Source organism: Vicugna pacos, chromosome X (genome assembly GCF_048564905.1).
Source record: "Vicugna pacos chromosome X, VicPac4, whole genome shotgun sequence".
In the NCBI taxonomy this organism is placed as follows: domain Eukaryota; kingdom Metazoa; phylum Chordata; class Mammalia; order Artiodactyla; family Camelidae; genus Vicugna; species Vicugna pacos.
The window spans coordinates 16,431,588-16,448,791 of NC_133023.1; the positions used below are offsets into that span (position 1 = coordinate 16,431,588).

Sequence of the window (17,204 nt, forward strand, 5' to 3'; positions counted from 1 at the left end):
TATACCAAAGAAACATATTTTAGGTTGGCAAATTTTGCTCCCCTACAGTGATGTCATAAAGACTTAACGGGTGCTGGTGGCTGCACAGGCAAAAAATGTAGTCCCTGAAGATTTCCTGGTTGGTTTAGCACCCTCCTTCTGTGGGGTTTCTGTTTGAAATTGTCACTGCCGCGTCTCTTGGTTTTCTTCTACTTTCTTAGTATTTTCCTCTGATTTATGAGGAACACCTCTGTTGCTGCTGGAAGTTCTGAGCTCACAACTGTCATTTAGCTTTGTGATCAGGTCCTGGCTCTGACCCTCCATACCTGTAAGAGCTAGGACAGATTGTGGACTCTCTTGGCTGTTAATTTCCTTGTCTGTAAAATATGGGCTTCACTTAGCCCAGTGAGTCTTCATCCTGGCTGCTCAGTAGAGCACCTGGGGGGCTTTAAAATCCCAGAGCTCGGGCCTCATGTTGCAACAGTGACGTCATTCAGCACCCTGAGGCTCAGGCCTCAGGTTTGTTTAAAGCTCCTCCCAAAGACTCCAGTGTACAGACAGGGTTAAGAGCCAGTGACTTAATGATTTCCCTTCTGTCATTTCATGTTTTTATCATGCCCCAACCCCAAGTTCAGATTTCTTTTCTTTTAATATTTTTACCAAGTTGGGAAGAAATAACTGTGAAGTCCTCCCCCTTCCATCTGCTGTTTGTTCTTATTTACATATGATGGAACCCAGCCCACTGATTTACAGCTCTCTTACAACTGTTATTGAACTGAAAACAGAGCTGAAAACTTATTAAACAAAAAAAAAAATTCTGCCGACAGTTCATTCTAGAACCAAGGAAACATCTAAACTTCTTTCCTTCCAGAATTAATGCCAAAAAAGGATTTACAATCCCATAAACTCCAATGGAAAACTTAATTTTGGTGCCAAACCTAATATTTTATTCTTTCTTGAGTGTCCTATTAGGAAAACTGAAGCATCTGTGCAGGAGAATGGCATTTCCAGGGATTTGCACCCCTAGACAGGCAGGTCCTCCCCAGACTGCTCCGTGTGGACCTGTGAAGTTAAATGTGAACATCTCTACACAGCTCCACTCCCCCAATCCTCTCTGCTGACCCTTGTATGCTCTAAGAAAAGCCAGGGCAAAGGTCATCAGTGTGGGTGTGGTCTCACTGTTGGAAGACTTTGAAACAGGTCTTTCAGAAGATAGCCTTTCTGTTGCAGCCCCTTTCGACCTACCATTTTAGATTGGAAATAACTGAAGACTTTTCTGAGCTGTCAGGGAGGAGAGATGAGAGGAGGAAGATGACAGCCAAGCATTTGATTTAAGCACTGGCTCTAATTTGGAGAGAACTGGGGTCCTGCGCTAAGTCTGATTTGTGTCAGAAAAGTGTCCTTTGGGGTGCTGGCTCTCCCTGCCTGTTTCTCTGTTAACAGTGTCTTTTTCAACTGTTCACTTTCTTCTGCAGTACTTGTCTGAAGTACACAGCCCATGCCTTGGCTTGTTTTTCTCAAACCCTTAGTAAACTATTAAAATTAGTTGCATCCTTGATGAGGCTGGGCTAATATAGTATCTGCAGTTAAGTTATTAGTCATAACCTATGGCAAATTCTTTTCCCCATATAATCTTTTTAAAACTGAGCCATCAAATTGTTCTCAAGGAAAGAAATGGTTAGTTTCCTTCTAGCAATGGGGGGAAAAAGGCATTTTCTCAGGAAAAGAAATGTGGCCAGAGCATGGAATCAAGCTGAAAGGAGCCTTTTCCCCACCGTGTTTAGCACTGAACTGTTTCTTGTGGCCTAGAAAACCTGTCTGGAGCTTCTTGGTTTTGACCTGCTTCTTTGCATATTTCCTTGTAGATGGAGGAATTGATTGAGGGTGTTCGATGGGCCTTTGTTGACATGCTAGAGAAAGAAAATGAGTGGATGGATGCAGGGACAAAATGGAAAGCCAAAGAAAAGGTAAGGATTCCTTTTGATGAAAATAGTATGACTTCTGACATAATGAGTTTTCATGTTCCACATTGACCATGTAGTGGATTTTTATATTGACTGAGCTGTTGACTCTGAATGACCCCAGAGTTCCGTGTCTGTTTTGAGATGAATACATAGATTTTATTACCAGGAGGTAAAAGAAAACAAGATCTGACTTTTTCAAACTGTATTTTCAAACACCTTGTAATTGGGCCTTTCCTTCTCTCCTAATTGCCGTCTGTAAGAGCCACATGGCTTGTGGCTCAGCGAATTTTGCCATAAACCTTCATTGGCTGTGGCAGAATGCAGAGCGGTGGGGAGCCAGGGGGAGCAGCTGGCAGAGGAGCCCTCAAGGCACACAGAAGAAAAACCCATATTGGCTGTGTGTCCTTCTGCTCCTTGCACGATGTGTGCTCATGTCCTTGGGCAAATCCTTTCCTGTAACCAAGCAGATCTACTTTCTAAACCATCACTTTGCACAAGTGATCCAAACGGCATGCTTTTAAACTGTAGACCAATAGTAGACCATTGTGTAGGAATCCAAAAATATTTCCTAATAGAAATGGACGCTTACTAGGCCCTGTAAAACTTTCTGGTGCTCTGCAACAGGATAAGGAAAGAAAGTAAGAAAAGTATCAGGAGCCTTGCTGTTTAAAAATAAAGAGTGGGACCCATCTTGAAGTCTAGGTATTCTGATGGAGCTGGAGCTCACTTGGGTAGGAAACACCTGCTGTATTCTTAACGGATGCTGCTCTGCCGCTGGGAGACTGAACTTCGGAGTATTTCTTCTTTAGAGAGGTATTTTTGAAACTTTTCCTCATGATAGCAATCACCTGGGGTGCCTGGATGATCTATAGCTTTCTGGGCCCCTCCCTAGCAAGGTCTGATTTAGTGGATTGAGGGTGCAGTCTGAACATCTGTGATTTTAACCAGTCTCCTTAGTGATTCTTGCCGCTACACAGGCCTTGGGAACACTGCTTAGAGCCACCATACTGAGTCATGCTGAGCACAGAAATTTTTGCGTTATAGTCAAGAAATGAAGAAGGAGAGGAGTTTTAGAGCAGGGAGGCTCCTCTGTATGATGGTGGATACATGTCATTATACATTTGTCCAAACCTATAGAATGTGCAGCACCAAGAGTGAGCCCTGATGTAAACTATGGACGCTGGATAGTGATGATGTGTCAGTGCAGTTTCTTTGATTGTAACCAGTGTCCCACTCTGGGCGGGTGGAGGATGTTGATAATGGGGGAGGCTGGCATGTGTGGGAGCAGGGGTATATAGGAACTGTACTTTCTGTTCAGCTTTGTGAACCTAAAACTACTCTAAGTAATAAAGTCTATTAAAAAAAAAAAGGTAACATTCTGGGAATGCTTAGCCTTGTTGAAATAAGAATGTGCAGAGGTTTAGCACAGATATTTTCTGGAGCTTTAATACACCTGAGGTGGATAAACATTGCCATAGATATTTTTGTCAATAGACACGAAAAGGCTGTTCAGTGTTTATAGTGAAGAAAGAACTTGGGTGGTGGGAAGGTGGGGGTGTTGGAGGAAGACAAAGGGTATGTTTGATTTTTTTCCCTCCTTGAGAATCTGTCAAAGCTGTCTTAAGTCATGTAAGGCACAAGCTGATGAAGGCAGGGGCACGCGGACTGTGATGAGAAGTTTTGCAGATAGTAGATGAAACTTTCTGCACCAACATATTATTGGGGTTTTGTTTTTGTTTTTGTTTTTTGAAGGCTTCATTTCTTTGTTGGGGTAGCTTGTGATATCTGGAACAGAGCATGTCTTGCACTGGGCAGTTGAGAGCCTAACACACTGGGAGCTTGATCTGAGCCTGACGCCTTGTTGACTGGGGGCCACTGATGTGGGGGTGGGGTGGTGAGGACCGTGAGCATGTTATGAATGGATGGATACAAGGGGAATGTTCTGGGGACTGCAATCAGTTCTTTGGAGAGTATTGCTGGTGATTGCTTTAGTGGGCGATCTTCTGCATTGCATAAGGGAATGGGTGCCTTAAAATGGGGCCTTCTAGAGAAGTGGCCATGCGTCCTTCTTGAAGGAGGATTGTTCTGTCCTTCTAAAACTAGACACATTCTCATTTGCCCTCTGAGTTTCTCTCCAGTCTTAGATTTTATTTCAGTGAGAGCCCTTGCTTTTTCTTCTAAAAGTACTCTTTGAACACTCTGCTGTCTTTGAGCTGAGTTCAACCTGCCAGGAACTCAAACTAGTTCCTCGACAGGTGCAAATATGAGAGGTGGTTGTCTTGCTGGATTTCACCAGGTTCCCTCTTGCATTTCAGAGTTCAGAGCGGTTCTTTTAGTGAAAGGCAAGAAAGACGGAATGTTGTCCAAGAATTTCCAGCAGTTCTCCAAGGCTGGTTGTGCTCTGGACCCCAGAAGATGCAGATTTTCTTTTTCCAAATTAAATGAACATGCAGATCTGGAAATGACCTCTGGGTGGAGCTCATAGCACTCATAAAGACAACACTGAAGGTGCTTAAGGCTGTTAGGCAGCTTTCTGCTATGGGATTGTTTTTGAAAAATTATTTTTTTCTTACCCTTTTTCTGTGCTGTTCTCTATTTGATTGCCTTTTAATAGTCAACAAAAAAGGAGAGGTTCTGCCTATTAATTCCTTGAATCTTAGGTGGAAATCTCTGACAATCTGAAGGCTTTGTCTTTCTGATGCTGAGTAGCCCCTGCATTAAGACAGGATTTGCCTGCATCCGAAGTGGAGGTGAATAATTCGCCTGCTCTTCCTGGTATGACTTGGCACTGTTCTTTGGGCATGTGTTGTATGCAGTATATCACCCAGGCGGAAGATTTCTCATCAATAATAGTGCCCACACCGGGCCAGTGCTGAGTCACTTGGCAACCCATTGGGAAAGCTGGAAAAATGTTCCGATTTGTGGGGGGGAGAAGCTTTCCTTTCCCTCACCATCAGGCTCTGGACTGCAGTTAATTACAGTGTCTTCTAAGGTGTGTTGACCTCAGCATTTCCTAGTGACCTGCTTCCTGGTTGGGGAGAGGGTCCAGATACCTGAAGTGGGCTAAGTACTAACGCTTCGGCTTTTGTGGTGGTTACTCTGGTCTCAGAATGGAAGTGTGGAGATGTGGCTTTGTCGTGCTCTTTGCTAAGGGGGATCACTGTAAAAGATAAACAAGGATGCCTCTGCTCCTGTGAATAAAGTGTAAATTTGTTATCTCTGTCTCCCTGTCTTTCCCCTCTCGTTTCTCAGGAAGTCATGAGTGGTTTTGTGTTGTGAAACCAACAGTATAGATTTCGACTAGAAATTTAGTATGGTCAAATAAGCACCAATTTTTGTTTAGAATTCTGTGTTCCCTACAAGTATGTGCTTTTATTGTAAACAAACAGCAAAGGACAGGAGGCCTGTTATTTTTTCTGGTTATCATGGTTATTGAATGAGTGTAAGATGATACAGATTATTTTCGGGGAATGTCTTCTGGAAGATTTGCCTTTTCCAGAACAGAGGAGAAGGATCTCAAGGTCACTACACTAGTAATGATTCCGAGGCCTGGCAGGAAGGGATGCAGCAATGCCTTTGGCTGCCCTGTGGCAGGAGCTGGGCTTGTGCTAGTGAGCTCTGTATCAGATCCGGAGGAGCAGCTTCCTGAACTCGGCTGGTCCCCAGCTGGATTGAATTCTGTAGCCAAAAGGTGGATTTTTTCTAAAGTATTTGTGCTCTCTGCCCCTGGGACCTTTGTTGCCCCAGAGGAAAATACCCTGATGGAACTCTTAAGGAGGCAGCATCCTCAGGATGCTGTGAGTGGCCTTAACCTTGGCCACAGCAGATACAGAGAGTTCCTAGGAAGTCTGCCTAATGGTCCCAACTCCACTGGCATATGACTCCCAGGCACAGGCTTTAGGTGAGGTGGGGGAAGAATTTTCCTTCAGAGGGCCAAACAGAAGTTTAGCTCACCTCTTTGGCTTTGTCTCTGTTGGAGAGGAAATAAAACCTTCTGTCCTTCTAAGTTCTTGACTGGAGTCCATGTAACAAAAGGTAGATTAACAAAAGAAAAGCAGAAGTTCATTAACATGCATATCTCATGCATATGTGAGAGAAACTCAGAGAAATGAGTAACTGAGAGAAGTGGTTTAGAACTCTGGCTTATATGCCATCTTCAACAGAGAACAATAAGTTTGTAGAGAAGTGGCAAGCAAAGGGAGAGTGGTTTTAGACTTCCAAAGGTGGGAGATGGTGGGGATGTAAGTATGTGGGAAACTAATGGTAGATGCAGGCTCATTAGCAGAGTTCATTGTGTAGGTTCCTCTGTGAGTGTCTCCAGGCCTGTAGGGTCTACAGTTGTCTCAGTGACTCCATTTTTGTCCTTCCTGGTAGAGAGCAGAGGAAGGACGACTTTGAAAATTTATGTCCTGCTTTTAGGAAAGTTGGAGGAGGGCAGGAGCTTTTTTTTTGGATCTGCCTCTTCTCAATTGCCTTTAGCTCAAAATAATTTTTATATCAAAGAGGTGTATTTTGGGGTGTCATTCCAGTTTCCTTTATCTTTATGCTCCGCCCAGCCGTAGGCATTGGATTTGCCCCTGGTATCTAGTCTGTACCAACCACGTTGGTGTCCTGCGCACATCCGAGCCCAGTAGTTTTCAGGGTGTACTTCTAGACCAGCAGCAGCAGCCTCACCTGGGGAATTGTTAGAGAAGAAGATTTTTCAGGACCACCCCAGATCTGCTGGGGGTGTGTGGGTGGGGGACCCACTTCCTTGCCATTGCCATTTCACTGCACACCTGTCTGACTTCAGCTGCCAGCACCTATGTTTTCCGCAAGAGCTTTCTCTTCCCACTGGAGCCCACTACGCTGCCCACACAGAGGGCACAAAGGTCTGTGGAATGAGTACAACCCAGTGATTGATGGGAGTTGCTGTGTATGTGCCCCAGCCCCCTCCTCCCTTGAGTGTGTTTCTCCACAGGCTCCCGGGGTGTCCTCAGTGGGGTAAACTCCAGCCACTTATATGGACAGTTGGCTTTATCACATACCCTTTGTTGACTGCCTGTCTTTCTCCACTCACTTCCCAGTCCCCTATTGGTGTTTGGTGTTTCTTTCCTGTCCTAAGTGAACTGCTTGCTCTTGAATCCTTGTTCCAAGATCTACCCCCGGGGGCTCCCTAACTAGGATGCAGCCTTTGGGGTGTGCGCTTTTCCCATCCTTCCTCGCCTTAAGGTGACAACCCATTTCACTGCATCTGGATGCTAGCACTATTTCAGCAAATTCAGTTCCACAAACATTTCCAGAACCTACAGCATGCCAGGTGCCGGACTAGGAGCTGCAGGTTCAGAGATGATAGTTGTAGTCCCTTTTCTGCAGGGGTTTTCACACTCCTTGGAGAGCACAGCAGTGACACGGATGCCAAGAAGATGGGGAGAAGTGTTAATTAATGCAGTGGAGACACAAAGTAGTCACGGGGGTCTAGAGGAAGCCTCTAAGGAGCACACACACCCCGTGTGGGGACAGCTGACTTGGGGAGTGCCCCTTCTGCCTCCTCTCTCTTCCTTGTCACTACCCTTGTCCATGCAGCCTGTGGGCATGGCTGCTTCTGGCTCTTCCTTACTTAGTAATCCCAACAACTCTGCATCGAGCTGTCACTTTCCCTGGGTACCTTCACTCCTGCTTCATCTCACATATTCCTTTTAAATTGCTTTGTAGAAGAAAGGAAGGGAAGGGCTTCTGTCAAACTGTCTCGTGCCCTTGCCTGTGACAGATTCAAGCCTGTTGGCGTCACTGTTTGAGAATGCAGTCACCCCAGTTCCTGCATCCTTTCTAGTGCTCACCCATGGGCACAGGGAATGACAAAACAGCATGTAAACCGTCTCTGGGCTCGCCCCACTCCCTCTGGATTTCTGGCTCACACTTGCTGCCATTTTGGGCTGGCTGGCACTGGCCTGCCATGTCTCTCTGTCTCTCTCACACACACATACAGGCTGGAGTAGTGGCCTTCACACTTGTGTCTCCCCTCCCTTCCTGACCCAGACAGTAAAGAAGCTTCCAGACCCTGGAGAAAGACTGCCTAGACTCAGAGTCTATGACTACCCATTATTAGCTGTATTACCTTTTGGAAATTACTTAGCCTTTCTGACCCTCAGTTTTCACATCTGTAAAATGGCAAGATTAGTACCTACCTAAGAGATTTGTTACAAGGAGTTAATACAACGAAAGTCTTTATAAGAGTGCCTGGAGCATGAGAAAGGCTTTCCAAGTGTACTCAGCTGTTTCTTCCAGCCCTGTCCTGTGTAGGAGGGGAGGGAGATGGGAAGTGAGATTCCGTGTGTCCGGGTCATTGTGTTTTCCTCAGGGTTAGGAAGGTAGGTGACATAAGACCCCAGTCTCTGAGGTTCTTCTCACCCCTCAGGTGCTTTGGTGCTTCGTGTCGGAATCCTGTCCTTCTCGGTACCGCATCCCCCCCCCACTCCCTGCAGGGTACTGCTTAGTGAGCAGTGCCTGCTGAGAGGATGATGGGGGGGGTACATTGCTTTTCTCTGTGGATTTTGGATTTTCTTGTTTTGAACAAATTCAGTATTATCTTTGTGATATACATTTTAAACACGAAAGCAAATATTTGGTATAAGGAGTAGTTTGCTGCGTATACTTATCAAAGGCATGTTATTATATCTGATACCTTATTGGAGTGAGTTTACCTTAATCAAGTTTCAGTGTTCTAGGTAGAGCCTCATGGAAATACTGTTTTGGGCAATGTTATAGGTCACTGGTTCTCACACTTGAGGTGCACTGGCACCATCTGGAGGGCTTGTTAAAACAGAGATTGCCAGGCCTCACCCCCGGAGTTTCTGAGTCAGTAGCTCTGAAGTGGGGCCTGGGAATTTGCGTATCTGACAAGTTCTTGGTGATGCTGTTGGTCTGAGGCCAGCGCTTGGAGAGCTCCGGGTGATTTCAGGTGAAAGTTCCCTTACGCCAAGGCTGTATTGCTAGAACTAGGTAATGTTTATTAAGTGACTACTTTGTCTTGCTCCTTATAGGAATCCCCATTCACCATCTCTCCTGGGGAGTGCCTTCAGTGAGTCCTGAGAAACTCAGAACCCCACCAGGCCACCCACTCCATTGTTGCTCCAGGAGCTACAAAGCCCTCTTGATACAGATCCAAAGGCTCCATCTTGGTCACTTCCACCCCCTGACTCTGTGTCTGTCCCCAGGAACTGTGAGGAATATATCTTTCACAGAAAAGCCTTTCCAGTAGATGAAGATGTTTAAATGTTTTTCTATTTCAGATGAAATGTCTCCAGTGTTCCTCATTAAATTAACAAACATTATATACCAGGCTAGATGTTCTAATGCCTTATAAATATTAACTACCTCAATGCCATATCTTTCAGAGGTCAGTCGAATGATTTCATTTCACAGATGAGAAAACTGAAGCACAGAGAGGGCAAGCAAGCTTGCTCAAGGTCACACAGCCAGTAGGTAGAAGAGCTGGGACTCAGTCCCTGGCAGTCTGGTTTCAGAATCTGTGCTTTTATCCATAGTGCAAGTCTGTCTGTAAGTGTGGTCCTCTGACCAGCCACATTGGCATCACCTAGGAACTAGCTAGAAATGCAGATTCCTGGCCCCACTACAGAGCTGTAGAATCAAAAACTCTAGGAGGGTACCTGAGAATCTTGTGTTTTAATAAACCCTCTGGGTGATTCTGATGCAGCCAAAGTGTGGGAATCACTGTTCTCTGCTGTGGTTCTGATGCCTCATCCTGCTGGCTGCTCTCCAGATTTTCAACATCTTTTTTTAAAGCTCAAGTTCAGAGCTGAACACAATATTCTAGATATAGTCCAACTCACACAGCACAATGGGAATATGGTTACTGCCTTTGTTTTGCATACAAATTATATTAGAAATCTGAAGTTTATATCATGGCTATCTTTTTCCCTCAGCCGTGTCACTGTTGGCTCATAACAAATTTACAGTCAGTTAATTTCTACATCTTTTTTTTTAATCTCACAGGAACTGTTGTTAAACCCTGTTGCTCCAGTCGTAAACTTGGCATTTTGTTTAAACCCTCATCCCAGAATTTCACATTTATTATTAAAAATCTATTTAGCTTTGGTCATGGCTCTTCTTTTTAAAAAGTATATGTTTCTGCATCTTCTATATGTTTTAATATTTTTACTACAAAAATCTTTGCTTGTTATAGAAAATCTGCAAGGTAAAGGATAAAAGTAGAAAGAAAAAAAATCATTGCTAGTCCTAGCACCCAAGCATAACCACTGCTAACATTTTGATGTTTTACTTTATTTTTTCCCTATATGTAGACTTGAACAATGCTGTATATATAAATTTGATTTCTTTGTTTTTTCTTTTTTATATTTTAAATATTTCTCTTATTACTACATAGTCTTTATAAAAGAATTTTCAGTTATTGCGTATTCTTCCAGTGGTTATGCAGATTACTTAAACATTTCTCCATAGTTGGGTATCTAGGTTGTATTATTATTGATACTACTGTGATAAACATCTTGTGTATAATGCTTTCCTCCCAAATTTAGGACTAATTCCATAGAATCACATCTCAAAAGACCTTTAAAAATCTCGTCTGTCATTCAGTATATCAGCTATTGTCTCCACCTAGTTCATAATTTGATAAATCCGCTTTTTGGTTTGATTCTTTTTCTGGGTTGATTCTTTTTCTGGGTTACTAATGAGCGTGCTCACAAAATGAAACCGGAACCTACCTATTTGCTCATCCAGTGGAGACTCCTTCCAGATTCATCTATTGAGCAGATTCATGGAAAACCCACTCAATGGCAGGTCTTTTATTAGGTACCTATCAATTCATTAACCATGGATTTTTTAGTCCAGTTGTTCTACTTTGAACAACTTCATGGAACTACCGTCTGATTTCTCCATTTTGCCTGCAGAGATCTTGAGATATTTAGCAATGCCTTGATAGAATCCAGTTACACTGTATTTAGGGTATTCCTTGATTTTCTAATTTACTGTTCTGTTAAAAAAGTGGGATCTTGGTGAAATTGAACATTCATTGGGCTCCCATTCTTTTTAAGGTCCTTTGTTGTCCTTGGTGGAGATTACATCATTCCACGGGACTCCCAAACCAGAAATCTCAATTTCCCTTCCCAACCAACTGGAAGCACTCAAATCCTGTTGAGTCTTCCAAACAGTTTTCTGATCTTTACCATTTTTGTTTCATAGTTCTTTCCTTCCCTAGCGGCTCATCCATTTTTCCTTTTTTATTGAGGTAAAATTCAGGTAACATAAAATTAAGCATTTTAAAATGTACAGTTCAGTGGCATTTGGTACGATCACAATGTTGTGAAACTACCACCTCTATCTAGTTCCAAATCATTGTCATAACCCTCAAAGGAAACTTCATACCCATTAAGCTGTCAGTCCCTCCTCATTCTTTCTTTCTGCCAATCCCAGGCTACCACTAATCTGCCTTCTGTCTGTGAATTCACCTCTTCTAAATATTTCATATGAATAGAATCATACAGTATGTGACCTTTTGTGTCTGGCTTCTTTTGCTTAGCATAATGTCTTCTAGATTCACCCAAATTGTAACATACATCCTCTCATCCTTTTTAGTCCACTTCCCCATGTATGGTCTTGGAAGGAGAATAACAAACCATTTTAGCATTTCTAATAGTGAGATCTTACCTGTCTTCTCTGAACTTTTGAAATAGCATCAGAGTGTTTTTAACTGAAAAATTCTCCCCGCAAAGTATGGATTACTGGATTGAAGTGACCCCTGTAAGGGGAGGAACTGTGGCCGGCTGGTTTATTCTTGTATGCTCAGAACCTAACATGGCTTCCCTTCGTTGGCCACTGGGCAGAGCTTTCTAAGAATCACGGCTTCACCAAACACATAGGCAACATGCACAATTGGGGTTGGGGGCTCAGTTTCCTCACCCATGAAATGAGAATAAATGAACTGTATTCACAGAGTGTTTGGGAAGACTTAAACAAATAATGTATGTATAGTGACTAGCAAAGATGAAATACTCAGTAAGATGACATGTTCATTTTTTCCTAAGTTTCCTTTTATTTCTTCCTCACCAAAGAATGTAATGCTCCATGAAAGTCTCCTAAAATCGGGAAAGAAAAGCTGATGCCAGTTACATTGGTTTCTTTGAGGTGGAGGTACAAAATGGACTTTTATTAACTTTGGCTCTGTTCAATATTTTTAAACATTTTGTTAATGGAAATTTTAAATGTGCGCAAAGCTGTACATAACAAACCCCCAGGTTCTCATCATCCAGCCTCACCAATGAGCAGTATTTGCTATTTGACTTCATATTCTCCCCACCCCATCTGTTTTTGTGCTTGAGAATTCTAAAGCTCATCTCAGGAATCACTTTACTATAAACATTTCATTATGTATCTTCAACAGATGAGGATTTAGAAAAACTAACCGCAGTACCCTAAACACACCCAACAATATTAACAACAATACCTCATTAATTTGTATCTTGTCTGTGTACAATTTTCTGTAATTATCTCAAATTACAGATGTTTTTGTTTTTTAAATGGTTCAAATCTGTATTTAAGCAACGTATACATATTGCAGTTAATAGGTCCATCTTTTAAGGCTTTGAAATTTTTAAGAGCTCCCCTCCCCTTTTATCCATGAAATTTATTTGTTGGACAAATGGTGTCATTGGTAGAATTTTCAGCACTGTTGATTTGGCCGATTAATATCCTATTGTTTTTATCATGTTCTTCTGTCCCTTGCTTTTCCTGTAAATTGGTACTTAAATCTAGAGGTTTGATTAGATTCATCAGTTTTCTTTTGGCGAGAAGACTTGATGGGCAGTGCTGTGCGCTCCCTGTGTGACCTCCAAGAGGCACAGGACGCTGTGTTGTCCTGCTTCCACGGAATAGGTTGATCAGTGCGTTCAGGTGTTGTCGGACTGCTCCTTCCTCTTTAACTTCCACATCAGCCTTTCCCCTCAGGTGGTGGTCTTTTTTTTTTTTTTTTTTTTGACTGTGCCTTCACATCACCCCCGGGGAGCTTAAAACGTCCAAATGCTCAGGCCACACCCCAGACTAATGACATCAGATTCTCTGGGAGTGGGACCCAGGCATCAGTATTCAAAGTTTCCCAGGAGATGCAGATATGTAGCCAGGTTTGAAAACCACTGTTTTAATCGTTTAAGCGGTTATTGATATAGTGCATAGATACATGAATTCATTAGGGATTGAAGCTGGTGATTTTCCAGTTCTGTTATTCTTTCTGCATTTATTAGCTGGGATTTTTCTATAAAAAAGGATTTTCTCTCATCTACCACTTGATTATGCTGACATACAGTTTATACTGATACAAACTGCTGAAAGGCAGTGTAAGTGTCTTTGTCTTAATTTATTAATTCTCACAGTGATTTGGTGTCCTGGTACTTCCAAAGCTACCAAAGCAGTTTGTTTTTTTTTAATATCATGATCAACTCAGGGAATTCTGTATAGTTGATTTGTTTAGATTCATTGCAATCATTATTCTCTTTTAGTACAAATTGTCCCATTTTGGCCAACATGAGGCTCTTCCTTTAGGGACTTCTGACATGACTCCATTTGTTCCTGACAGCGTCTTTGCTTCCTGGCAAAGAAGATATCCTTTAATGTTTGACTTCTATTTAGTCTCAAACTGTTTGGAATAATTTATAAATCAGTGCCTTAATTAGTTTTTCTACCTATGAGCAATATATTGATCTTTTGTTGTCCTTATGGGGAAGGAGAGAGACTCCTTACCAACTTGAAATACAGAGTTTCAGTAATAAGCAGATTTGCAGAAATTTGAGTGAGAGATTTATGTGAATTATCATTTATAAGCGGCACTAGCTCATGTCAGTGGGTATACATGTAATATATACTCGATGGTTTTTGAAAGTTTCTGCAGTGTTGCATTCTCAACACTGATCATCAAGAATATAAATAAGTATGTAACTGGTGTATGACCATGCCATGCATTAAAAATTAATGCTAATGTCGAGTAGAACTAATTTGAACAATGTGTAACAGTAGAACTATGTTAACAGATGAAACTGAGAATAGTGAGTATTCAAAAATGTTAATATCAACAAGCAGCAATAGTTTAAACGTGGTACTGTAAAAGTGTTTAGTGTTCAAGTGTATATTAGGGGTTATTTTGGATTATAGGATTTGTTGGTTGTAGGACTTGGAAAGCAATTGGGAAATGCTATGATAGCCTCAGAGTGAAATTGCAGAGACCCAGAGCAGAGGGCTGATTTTTAAAAAATTATGGAGAATATTTATTACCTTTATTCATGGGATGGGTAGGGGAGGTTTAAGGCCTATCTTTATTCCTTTTTGGTCCAAGTCCAAATTGAATATGTTAGGAATTCACTTACAAATACATATTTGGCTTGATAAGAAGAATCAGTTTTGATATATTGATTTTTAATTTCATGGGAAAAGAGCCCATTAGGAATATTTGAGATCTCTGTGTATATTTTGTGATGCTGCTTCTCTTCTTCGGCCCAAGATGAAACTAATAGCCATGATGTGTCTGCTTATCTGCTATCTCTGGGCCTGTGCCTGCCTCTGTCAGCGGCTCCCTTCTTATCTGGCTGCTGGGCCTGCGCAGTCAGTTGTACGGGAATGTCAGTTCCATTAATAACCCAGGGGCCGGACAGGCAGATAGTGGAAAATGGGCAAAGAGAGAAATTGCATTTAACCTGGTGTTCAGAGTTGTCATTTTCTAGACCCTAGCATAGCTGGGTAAAGGCAGGCTAGAGGGCGTGGTAGCAAATCCACTTCTGACAGAATCTCACTTAGGAGCCAGAGAAACACCGTGATACCAAGAGAAGAAAGAATAAAAGAAACTGGGAAAAGGTAAAGATTTGGGATTGGAAACACTGGAGGAAGCAGTGCTAGGAAGAAATGGCATGATCAGAGTGTTCCGATAGAGGTGCTGACAGCTTTGTAAAATAAATTTCATTTTGATTTAAAATATTATAATTCTTGGCATTTCACATGAACAAAATGCATTTCTGAAAAAGATTTTGTGGAAGGATTGATTCCTCCTCTTAGAGGATTTGGGGGTTTTGTGCTGTTTTGGTTCTGAATCCATCCATTGCCACAGGGAAGAGAGCAGATTTTAATTTTCTTCATGTGGGTAGAATGACTCATCTTCTGCGGGAGCTTAAAGCAGCAAGTATTCTGTTATTTCCCATCATTCTGAGGATTGCCTGGGGCTCAGCTGGGTGGCTCTTCTGCTGGTCTCACCTGGAGTCTGTCAGGCAGTTGCCATCAGATGGCGGCTATGGCTGGACATCCGAGGTGGCTTCTTCACTCTTTTTCACCTCAGTGTTCCTTATGTGGCCTCTTTCTCCAGCAGGGCAGCATGGTGCTCTTATGGGGGAGCTAAGGGCTCCAAGAGGGAGGAAGCAGAAACCGCTAGTGTTCTTAAGGCCTGGGCTTGGAGGTCCCGGAATGTTTCTTACGCTGCATTCTTTTGGTCAGAGCCAGGGACAAGGCCAGTCCATATTCTGTGAGGAACAGTATGAGCACATGGGCAGGGAAGATGTTATTGGCAGCCATCTTTGCAAATTACCTACTTACAATCTGTGTCCTTCGCCTCTCTCATCTGTGTTCAGTTTTTCATTGTTTACAGTAGAGAACTTTGAACTATCTTTGCTCCCTCTCTTTAACACTTGACCACTGAGTGTCATTAAACTTTCCCCCCTGTTTTCTGTTTGATTGGATAGATTATTTCCTATTATTGATGGGTTTTTTTTTTACTTAGCTCAAAACCAGTAATAAGTAAAACCACCAGTAATAATAAGTCAATATATTGACTTACAAAACTGTTTGAATTATTGAATTGAATTGAATTTTGCATAGGTGTAAGAAATACCTACTAGGTGTTAGGGCCCCAGCACCAGACTAAGTCATAAGGGTCCCAACCCACTCCCAGTAGACACTTCATTTTTCCCCCGTTTTACATTTGAGTTCCTTAGAAAATAAATGTAATTTCAGTATAGATACTCCTGACACCAACTTCCTGAACTTTATAGCCAAAGACTCAGCATTGCAAAAGGCCATGCCTCACTCTGTGTCCTTGCTGGCCTAAGGTAAAGGGGACAAATCTGCTGCCTTAGGTATATTTCAGTGTTGCCAGCGCTGAAGTCACTGTGCAGGCTAACGAGAGCCTCTTTGCAGGGGTTTGTAAGGATTAAACTAATGAGCCGAATGGACCTGTCCCAAAGCAGAGCAGAGTCAAGGTTGTGTCCTTTAGGGCTGCAGAACAGAGCCTTTGCTTAATTCTGATGTTAAGTCATAAAATGCATTTATGAGTGTATGGAATAATTCGGCTTATTCTGCCAGGCTTTTGAAAATCAAAGTTGAGTTTTGGCAAAGTGGCTTGTATAGATTTGTAAAAAGATGTGTTCTAATGAGGTCCTATGAGTTGTCCTAAGTCATTTCTGATTTCCATTAAAAATTACTCACAAAAAAAGAGCTTGTCAGAGAGAGCGATTTGGAAATGAGGAAACCTGACAGAGTAGAAGAGAAAGTCCATTCCCCTTCTCTCCTCTCCCCACATCCCTGATCAAGGGATGCTTATATTTGAGTGTCCTCTATCATCATCTAATGAAAGTGAGAGCTATGTGGGGTTGCCACATGACCTTGTGAGGAGGAGCTGGAAGCTCTTGCAGACTTTCCAGCCTGGAGTTAGCTCAGACACAGGCCATCAGTATTAAATCAGAACAAACAAAACAACTCCTCAGGCGATTCCAAAAAGCAGCCCAGCTTGAGAAGCAGAGCCCTGTTAGAGTATTGCTGCTCAAACTTGGATGTGCACACCACTCTCCCAGGGACCTTGTTAAAATGCAGATTCTTGGTAATTTTGCATTTCTAGCAAGCTCCCAGGTGAGGCTGGTGTCCCTGGACCATGGACCACACTTTGAGCAGTGATAGTGTAGGGCAGGAGTTGGCAAACTTCTCACTTAAAGGACCCGATAGTAAAGATTTGGGGGCTTTGCAGGCCATGTGGTCTCTACCGCAGCTATTCAAACCTACTGCTGTAGCACAAACGCAACCATAGACATTATGTGAACAAATGGGCATGGGTGTGTGTCAATAAAACTTTATTTACAAAATCAGGCAGCAGCTGGAATTTGGCTTTCAGGCCATAGCTGGCCAACCTGATCTAGAGCTTTTCTAGTCTCAAGTTTTTGACCAACACCTAGCTGCTTTCTTCTCTTGTTGGGCTAAACCTTGAGTAAGAATTGAGTGGGT

At 42.5% G+C, this 17,204-nt stretch overlaps 1 protein-coding gene across 1 annotated transcript in view; it reads left to right on the forward strand.

Moving 5' to 3' along the window:
- Nucleotides 1-17,204, forward strand: part of PHEX (phosphate regulating endopeptidase X-linked) — a 168,456-nt gene that overhangs the window by 78,605 nt on the left and 72,647 nt on the right. The window contains exon 12 of the mRNA XM_006213000.3: nt 1,845-1,946. Within this exon, the coding sequence (XP_006213062.1) occupies nt 1,845-1,946 (102 nt within the window). The remainder of the gene's footprint in view (nt 1-1,844; nt 1,947-17,204) is intronic.